The 10,210-nt window shown below is 41.8% G+C and overlaps 1 protein-coding gene across 1 annotated transcript in view; it reads right to left on the bottom strand.

The window, feature by feature from the left end:
* LOC118742235 overlaps positions 1 to 1,705 on the bottom strand; it is a 5,716-nt gene extending 4,011 nt beyond the window's left edge. The window contains exon 1 of the mRNA XM_036474155.1: positions 1,538 to 1,705. Coding sequence (XP_036330048.1) covers positions 1,538 to 1,651 — 114 coding nt within the window. The 5' untranslated portion in view covers positions 1,652 to 1,705. The remainder of the gene's footprint in view (positions 1 to 1,537) is intronic.
* Positions 1,706 to 10,210: the final 8,505 nt, after the last annotated feature.

A 10,210-nucleotide genomic window follows, 5' to 3' on the forward strand; every position in this document is an offset into this window, starting at 1 on the left:
GAAATGAAATAAAATAAGATATAAAACCTTTTTGAGAAAACAAAATGTGTATACTGAGAAAAAATAAAAAAATTCAACCATATTATTAGGCAAAGAATTGTGAAAGAAGTAACACTGTTTCAGCTAAGGCAGTCAATATGGTGGAATTAAAGCTAGAAGTTGCTAACTGATAACAACTTGTATTATTGCATCATGCATATAAGTTGTGTTTAACAACAAATTCCTTAAAAACTACAAGGTTGCGCGCTTTGAAACTTCATACAGGGAACTATTAGACCCCTCTCTCTCCCATATTTTCCTTACAGGAACACTCAAACAGACGCGGTATTGGAAGTGCGGTACAAGGCGGTACATAGTATAGTTATGTACCGCCTTGTACCGCACTTCCAATACCGCGTATGTTTGAGTGTCCCTTAATGCTGTAAAGCCCACCTCAACAAATTACTCGTAAACTATGAGTTTCCTTGCCGTCTGGTTTACAGTTTTGTGATGTGTACGACCCCCTCAACGGGAAATGTTTAGTTATTGGCCCATCGTTTTTGGGAAAGGGGACAGTCGCCACTTTACGAATTCGGTTGAAACCCGAACTAATGCATATGAGAAAATACCGAAATTATGAATATGCATACTTTTGTTTTAAAAGCGAAATAATGCATATGAAAAAAAAACGAAGTAATGCATACATGCACAGTTTCGGTTGAAAACCGAAATAATGCATATGGCAAAAACCGAAATAAAGCATACATGCACAGTTTCGGTTGAAACCGAAATAATGTCTAAATGCACAATTTCCATATGCGCAATTTCGGTGCCCCTTCTTTTGCATATTTTGGAGTTTGACAGCTGAACTACGCCATTTAATTTGCAACCAAAGGCAGACGCGTGGTTTTGAAGGTGTTTTTATTTAATAAATTGTGATCGATAGGTTAAAATTAAAGTAATAAAGAAAGTTGTAACAAGTCGAATAAAGTTTAAAGTGAAGGGGAATATAAAAATGCATTGGTGAAGTGGCTGCTTTAAGGAAAATAGGAGTGACAAATGTACGCTAATTTCCGAATTTTACAAAAAAGGGCATATTTCAAACCCAATTTGTAAATAAATTAGTGACCAAAAATTACAATAGTGGATGTTAAAATAATGGGTAGACCCTTGGCTACAAGTGTGTTGGATCGCGTCACCCCTTTGGACGCAATGCCCCGAAATAGGTGGACCACTTACTAAACAGTACCCCCCTCAACCCCCGCCCACACCCCAAAAAGTAATTTTGTTCAAAGCGTGGTGCACTCTCGCTAATAGGGAATTTACACGAGGCGATTGTTCAGGCGATTTTTAGTTGAAAGCAACAATCGCCTGGTGTAAATGGCCTTTCAACTAATCGCTTTCAACGAAGTTGGTCGGCTCCCTACGTTCGTTAAACTTTTGGTTCAACTAATCGCGTGTGAAAGTTGTCATGTAAATTCCCTATAAGTCAACGCACAACTTTTCCTTTATTTCATAAGGTTTTGTATTACGTAACTCAAATTTCTACAATACTTACATTAGCACCAAATACGTTTTCTGATCGCAGATATGACTTAATGCCGCCTTTTCGAAATTTTATAAGCGGGATGTGTTGATTTATAGCGAACAAAATAGAGCTATACCTAACCATTTTGATAGATGATAATATAGTAAAGCTGGAAAACTATCGATGGCGCTATCGATAGTGTCGATGGTTTTTGATTTTCGAAAACATCGATGGTTTCGTAAGCCCTATCGATAGTTTTCACTCATACATATAATATTCAGTAAAGAAGTGTTTGCATTCATCAAGTTTGCGTTCAACATTTGCGTTCAACTCAACGCAGGGTTGCACGAAAAAAAAGTTTAATGGCTAAGGGCCGGTTGCTCAAAGCCTGGTTGACACTAACGTAATTCTCTAGGGTGGGGTAACAACCCCCAAAAAAAGGTGCGGCGTCGTTTGGTACCCGTCCCGACTTTTCCGCACCTTTTTTAGGGGTTGTTACCCCACCCTAGAGAATAACCGACACTAATCCCTGGTTAAACATATTTATCGACGTTACCGACACCGTGTTATATGCATGGAGTCGAAAACGTCGATAACGATGTTAACCGATGATTAGTGTCAACCAGCCTTTGAGCAACCGGCCCTTAATGTTGGCTGGCGACCAACTTTGTTGAAAGCAATTAGTTGAAAGGCCTTCAACCAAAAATATCCTTTATGGTACTGGGACCCACTGCCAGAAAGGCCTCAGGTCCTATCGGGGTCGAGGAAGGGGCTATTCTGGCCAGATGATCAGATGATCAGCAACCCCCAAGTGCCCAGGTACCCACATTAGTTGGATATCATTAACCTCCGCCAGAGCATTAAGCCTCTCGACACACGAATGAGTCGATTATCTTTTATTTTGCTATTGTGTAACTTGATGTACTACTGTGAATGGTTGACTGAATTGTAAACAGCTGTTTGTTTGTTTACATTTGTTTCTTTATATGCACAAGAAATGTTGTATATCTTTCACAATAGAAGCGGAGCTTCCGCCCCTACTCTTTCCGCAAATTCCTTTGCCTATGTCCTCATTCTCCTGCATCAGCTCGACCAACCGCGCAAGTTGCCTTTTGTTGCTTACAATTTTTGACCTGTAATTCAGACACATACATACATATGTAAATTCCACAATTTTTACAACTTCCACATACTGATGGCATAGACCTCCGCTCGAAAGATGCTTGGGAAGGTTCCCAGGCTTCAGCCTGGGGCCGTACACGCCTGCTCCAATCCCCGCAGGTGTTTTGGAGTAGTCAGTGTACCACTGTATTGTGCCCGCCTGTATGTGCCTTTCCTTAATAGAGGTACACCAGGTCGCCTTGCTATAAGTGTAGGTTCTGAAATTCCTTTTGAAGACAACCTTCTGTTGATATCGTCCCTGCGGAGCAAAGCCAGGGGGAGCTGGGTACCTAGCTTGTCCCTGTTCCTAGATGATAGCACCTTGCCTTTGCCGAAGCCCTCCCTCGCAAAGTTAAGAAGGGTTCGCTTTGCAACCTGTTCAACTGAGAGATGCAGTGCCTCGAGTTCCAGCATTACCTCCAACGCTGCCGTCGGACATGTGTGCATTGCTCCCGTAATGCAAACACATGCCAGACGTTGAAGCTTAGATAGTGTCTGCCTCACTGTTACCATAGTAGTCCTGGAATACCAAGCCACCGCACCGTAAGTCACTATAGGTCTCACTATCATGGTGTACATTCATCTGAGGATCCTCGGAGTGCACCCCCAGGATTTACCCGCTAGACCTTTGCACACCATCATCGCTCTCGCGGCCTTAGAGGTGATCGCATCAACATGGGCCTTCGACAGAAGCCTGGAGTCCAGGGTAATAATAATTTAATATTTAAGCCCACGTCTTCGCGCCACCTTTTTGCAAGGTTAAGACCTCCTTGGACGATGTCACAGAGAGTACTAGCGAACTTCCCTCTAGCGATAATCACTATGTCGTCCGCGTAACCTTGGCAACGGACGTAGGAGTTCGTCCACAGCTCCACAGTAGAGGAGATAATACCCTCCCCCTTGCGGGCACCCCTTTGTCGTTTGTATTTGAACGACGCTGTCACCGACTTCAGTTTCGGCGATCCTGGTCTGCAGTAACCTTGCTATCCATCGCCGGATGGTTAGCTGAACGTTATGTTTCTCAAGAGCAGTGTCGACACCCAAATGGGAGGCGTTATCAAAGGCCCCCTCGATATCCAGGAAGGAACAGAGCACCACCTCATCACACTCAAAGGGCCCATTTATTTGCTCCGTTAAGGCATACAGCGCAATGTCCGTGGATCTACCCCAGAGGGGTTTGTTTCAGAGTGTTACACCTGATTTCATGGTCAATAATTTTCTCCATTGCCTTTAACATAAAGGATGAGACTTATCGGCCTGAATGACTTGGCAGGAGAGTAATCTCTCTTACCTGCCTTCGGGATAAAGATGACTCTTGCCCTCTGCCACACCTTGTGAATGTGGGCCAGTTCTAGACTGTCCCTCATAATAACCACAAGATGTGGAAGTAAGAGATCCCCGCCCTGCTTTAGCAACACCGGACATATTCCATCCACCCTAGGGGCCTTGTACCGTTCGAAGGAGTCCAAAGCCCGCCGCACTGTTTGCCGGTTTATAAGGCTTTAAGCCAGCTTCCAGTCCGGTGGGGATGGCCTGAACGCACGGAACATCGTTTCCCCGGTGGTGGAAATGGCGTCCAGAAAGTGGACCGACAGTAGGGCAAGTGCCCTTTCCTGTTCAGTACCTGAAAAGTCCCATTAGCCAATCTGGTGCCTGTGTTGTCCCTTGCCAAAGCTTTATGAAGCCTAGCCCCTGCAGGAGTGGGCGCGATGTTCTCACAAAACGTCCTGAAGCTGCTCCGCCTGGCTTTTCTAATCTCCTTATTGTACTTTGTCAGACTGACGGAGTATTCCTCACAGTTCCCGGTGTGCTTTGCCCTTTTGAAAAGTCTGCGCACCTCCTTCCTAAGAACCGAGATTTCCCGTGGCCACCAGGGAGGTTGAGCCTTCCCCTTAGGCTTTGACACGGGACAGATGGACGTAAAGGCATCTAAAATAGTGCCGTTCGGCCTACTAACCCTGTCCTCTAACACCATATAATCTACCTTTCTTTGTTGTACCTCTATCCTGAGTAGGTTCAGTCTAAGTACCTCTTCATATTTGGCCCAGTCTGTTTTCCTGGGGTAACCTGTCTGACAAACAGCTCCCAGTGCAAACCAGATAATCCTGTGATCCGACAGTGAGGGCTCAAATGAAACCTTCCACTGAACGATCAGAGGACTGGCCAGTCTGTTGCTGAGAGTGATGTCAAGAACTTCCTCTCTGACACTAGTCATGAATGTTGGTTCATTACCGACATTGTGAATGCTCAGGTCTTCGCCAATAATATATTCTAAAAGGCACTCACCCCTGTGGTTTTTGTCCGAACTGCCCCACTCCATATTGTGGGTGTTTGCATCGCAGCCTAGAATAGCAGGAAGTCGTCTCCTGCGGCAGAATTCTAGAAGCCGCTGTACCTCAAGGGGCGGCACGTTGGCGTTGTCCCCCGGAAAGTAGGCTGCAGCCAAGACCACCTCCATCTCCTTGCCATCAATTTTCAAGGTGGCCTGGACCGCTACCAGATCCTGTGTAAAAACTCTGTAATGCAAAAATAATTAATATTATTCTTCAACACTACCCACGCTCTGGAACTCTCGCAGGAGGGGTGCCAAATTACCTTATTGTTATTGTGTTTGAGGCCCCTCAACTGATCGCCGAGGCGGCCACCGCGTGATGCAGATTGAACTGGGCTACTTCTACTGCTGGTGACTTCATAATTGGGGATCGTCGTCGATTTCCGAGAGCCGCGCATCGCCCTCGCTTCCCCTATCGAGTTCGAGCCTGCCAATGTCCGCTAGGAGCTCCTGTGTGGTGCGCACGTAGTCGAGGGCACTTGGCCCGGACCTCACATGAGCTGGTACCTGTTCCGGTTCTATTTGCTGGTTGGCTGGTACCTGTGCCGGTTCTGTCAGCAGGTCGGCTGGTAGGGCCGTGGCCGACTCGGTCGCTGGGGCAGCAGTGGAGTCAGTTGCCGGGTCAACACACATGTCTTGGGACCCTGACTGCTTGCTGCCTGTCGTCTTTTGCCGCCACGGCCTCACCGTGACGTAGGTGTACCGGAATTTGACGTTAAATCCGGCCCTGTTTATACTGACGTACTACGCCTCGTCGATGTCCAGGTTGAGCCTAAGACCGTTGTCTTCGGCAGGGTGCACATTGGAGCAATACGATATGCGATGCGATATGCGATACGATATGAAATGCGCGGAGTGCACATTAGAGCGATGCGATACGCGATGTGGTATGCGAAATGCGACATGCGGTGCGACACGCGATACCATTTTGTGATAGCTTTTGTGCTCTTATAAGCCTGTTAATGAGTTAAATGAGTTGCTTCTCAACCGAGTTTAGACCTTTCGAATGATGGGTCTATGTTTATATCTATGAACTTTAAAAAAATTTAAGAGAAATGTATGTTTAATATGGAGTTAAACTGATGTTTATTTTTAAAAAGTCGGCTAAAAATTAAATGAGATATTCAAATTTTCATGACAAATTATTTCAGAATATTGCGTTCACTACAAGGAGAAATCGGTGACAGCTGAATTAACAAAAGGTTAAGCAAAAATTTTTGAGTTGTATAGCCAAAAATATTATTTTTGTCATGAAAGGTTGAATAACTTAGGCCCCTATTATCATTCGCGAATCGCTTAAGATTGGCGAATCGCTTTTAATGGCGAGTCGCCTTTTGACCAGTATTATGGTTAGCGAATGTACTAGTTCGCATAAAATATGATGTTGCCAGCACCAAAAACAGAAAGCGACGAAAGTGAAACGTCAAAAAAGAACGTAAATTCAAAGACAAAGTTCAAATTGATTGAATGTAATACTAGTAAAAGTAATTCTAAATGATGAGCAGTGTGGAATTATCTTTTGAGAACGAGTACGACGTGGAGGAAACCAACCTGCAAAGACTGAGACGTAGCATCCGAGATAATTCGAACCCGATGGATCTGCCCAATAGGCTGTAAGTAGAATGCCGTTTGCACATTTATCAAAAATAAATATGTAATTTTGTACTCCAAATTCGTTTCATACTTCAGGATCAATAAGGAAGCTTTTATGTTCCTGTAGAGGGCTCGTTCTCAATGCACCGGAGCGCAGCAACACTACCAATTTTAAAGCTTGCTTGCGCCCTTCGCTTTTTCGATGATGGCTCCTATCAAGGGGGCGTTGGTAACGATTTCGAACTAGGCTTCTCACAAGCAACGGTATCGGTGGTCTTAAAAGAAGTACTGGAGATATGCCAGACCGTCATTTGTCATGAATGGATAAATATGCAAATGACTGAACACGAAAAACAAAGGGGTAGACATTTTTTCTCCGAAAATCTCGTATACCTGGAATCATCGGGTGCGTGGACTGAACGCACATTGGTATTGTTGCACCAACTCGATTAAAACATCAGTATTTAAATAGGAAAGGGTTTTACAGTTTGAATGCAATGATTGTAAGTTTCAATTAAAAAATTTTCAATTCGTTTTTCCTAGTTGTATAATGTATATTTTTCAGGCTTGTGATCAAAACATGGTGATACGGTATGTAGACGGCCGTTTTCCCGGTTCAACACACGATTCATTTGTTTGGGGAAACAGTGAACTGAAAGAAATCTTGCAAAGGATGTACTGCAATGGAGAACAAAGTTCTATGGCGCATATTCATAGTCATATTTAGTACTCAACTAAGTCGAAACTATTCTAAGTCACAACTAAGGCTATTCATAGTCGCCTTAGTTTCGACTTTTCTGGCTAAGTACCAACTTAAAATTTCGTTTCGGCTGCAGCTGCAACTAAGTGGTAACTAGGAAGAAGTATTTTATCAAATTAAGGGAAAACAGACGAAATATGTAAAAATTAAGTTGGTAGAGGGTGATTTTGATAATATTGAATAATATCCAATTAAAGTTTTCAAAGATCGATCCATTTTAATCGGAAGATGAAATTAAATGCGTATTACAATTCGAATAAAGCTACATCACAATTTTATAATTGGAATAATTTAGATAAATTTTCAAATAATAAGTCAGTTTCACGCTAGTTCTTTTAAAGTAAATTTGTGCATAACATTTAGATATCTACTATTTGTATGTTTCACAGCATGCTTTCGATAAACATCGACTTCACATCACTGCGGTTGTTCTGACTATTTCACACAATTAACAAGAAAATGATATCTTATTCTTTTGCATAATCATGGAATGAAAATAAAAATTACATAAACGGATGATCAAACTTGACATTATTTAATAAAAATGTAATTTTTCCAAAATATCGAAAAGAAAAATCGATACATTTTCACACTCGTTTCGCTATATCGTAAACTAAGTCGAAACTACCTAGTAGAAGTCTGAAATGCGACTATGAATAGAGGTAAATTTTAAGTTGGTACATAAATTAAAGTTGCAACTTTGTTAGTTTCGACTTAGTTGCTGGACTATGAATACGCGCCTATGTATTTAGGTATGCTGTTTAACCAGATTAATTCCAATATGTAATTAGATTTTCTTATAGGGGATTCTGGGTACCCCTTAAGCCCTTATTCAATGACACCATTTCGTAGTGCAATCACTGGCAGCAGAGAGCCAACCTTTAACACACAGCATGCCAAGCGAGAAATATTGTGGAGAGAACAATTGGTGTGTTGAAATGTCGTTTTCGATGCCTCCTCGGCATTATTCTCCTCACAAAGCCGCACAAATAGTCAACGCCTGCTGTGCTCTTCACAACATTTGTTTGCATTTTAATATTGAAACACCAGATGCTGTTGAAAATTATATCGATCCAGTTGTTCAAGTGTAACCGGAAAATACGGACATTCATTCTAATGAAGGGGATCTACGAAGGTCCGAAATAATGCATTCATTATTTGATTATTCCTTAACTGTAATTTTTATTTTCTTCTATATTTAAAAGAAACCTCTTTTTTCAAATAAAAGTTATCCATTTAACTTAAATTCAACTTCAGATTTGACAAAAATATATACATAAAACTATTAATAAATAAAACCAAAGAACGTAGATAACAAGAAGGGACAACTCGTTATAATTGTAGCGAAAGTTAGCAACAGGGGCGTGCCTTCTCTTTTGCCCTAGTGCGTTTTTTGATTAGAAGAAAAGAGAAAGCACGCCCCTGTTGCGCACTTTCGCCACAATTATAACGAGTTGTCCCTTCTTGTTATCTACGTTCTTTGATAAAACCGTCTTACTTTAGCTCATATTTTAGTTTTTTAAGTTCAAGTTCTTTCAATTTTAACTCGAGCTTTTCTTTATGCATATTTGCACGTTCTTGCCGCTCCTTATTCTTTCTTTTTTCCTTTAAAAGGTTCAACTTTTCTTTCTTTATTTCTAAACTTTTTCTTTTATATCTCGCTATATCGTGTACATCCTGCCCAATACTTTTTGCTCTTTCGATCAATTCTTATTCTTGCATTCTTCTACGTGCATTTTTAAAAATTTAATTCGCTCCTCTTCCTTCCCGTTAACAGCAGATGCGAAAAGTTTTCTTTTTTTTAGAAGGCGTAGCTTATACGCAACGCCTATTTTGTCTTCCATATTTCCGGTGGTTTCTTCTGTATTTTCGCTTACAGCAGCTTCAAATGTGTCTTCAATTGCTGTGTCCGGTATAGAGGCACTTGCTTCTTTTGGGTCAGATCTACTGATGCCGCCAAAAGTACTTCCACTTGGACAAACAGCATATTGAAGACCAAGCAATGAATCGACTGACTGCTCCAAAGGTGAAAGACTAGACTAGGAGAAAGAAAGTAAACGGTCCACCGCCAGTATCGACGCAATCTCTCTTATTGGCAGCAATCTTTTGCTTCAATTTTAATTTGTAGTCCAGCCATACCTGAAATTGGGAAAAAATACTGTGCATTTTCTTGAAATCTGCGTTCAATTAGATAGGTACCTTGTTCCAACCTCTGCCATCTCGCATTGGGGGTCCAAGACAGTTCAAATCACCAGCGAACTTGTCCCACATCTCTGTGTTTTTTTTTGCTCGAACCAAAGCTGCCAAGCCCTTTGGCTACTTCTAGGTGCTCCTCCATTAATTCAATAATTTTTTTGAATTGTTGTGCATTTGTTTTCTTCACACTACAAACCAAACATTATTTTTATTTGCATTTAGCTTACGTTTTTTGTTAATCTTAAAATTGTTTTGTATTCTCCATCTTTTTCTGGGAGTTTTTTAATATTTCATCAAAATTCTATCCGCTAGTTACGTTCAAATTTCATTCGCTAGGTTTTGACAGTTGCGGCGAACGGGTTTTAGGCGAGTCGCTAACAGTAATAAACGCATTTTTTACATTCGCTTCATTTTGACGTTTGTCGCGAACGTTACACAGCGACTCGCTAGCAGTAATACAAATTTTTGGCGAGTCGCGCATTTTTTCCAGCGATTCGCAAACGATAATAGGGGCCTTAGTCAGATTTCCCCCCATTTTTTAAAGAAAAAATCATTATAATAATCCCGGTAATGTAATCGGTTTTTACCCTCCATTCCCGCCCATCCGCACGAGGGGCGCAGTCCGCATGACGTACGGAACCAGTATTTATTTTCAATTTTT

This window comes from Rhagoletis pomonella, unplaced genomic scaffold (genome assembly GCF_013731165.1).
Source record: "Rhagoletis pomonella isolate Grant_MI unplaced genomic scaffold, Rhpom_1.0 Rhpom_scaffold_00007, whole genome shotgun sequence".
Classification (NCBI taxonomy): domain Eukaryota; kingdom Metazoa; phylum Arthropoda; class Insecta; order Diptera; family Tephritidae; genus Rhagoletis; species Rhagoletis pomonella.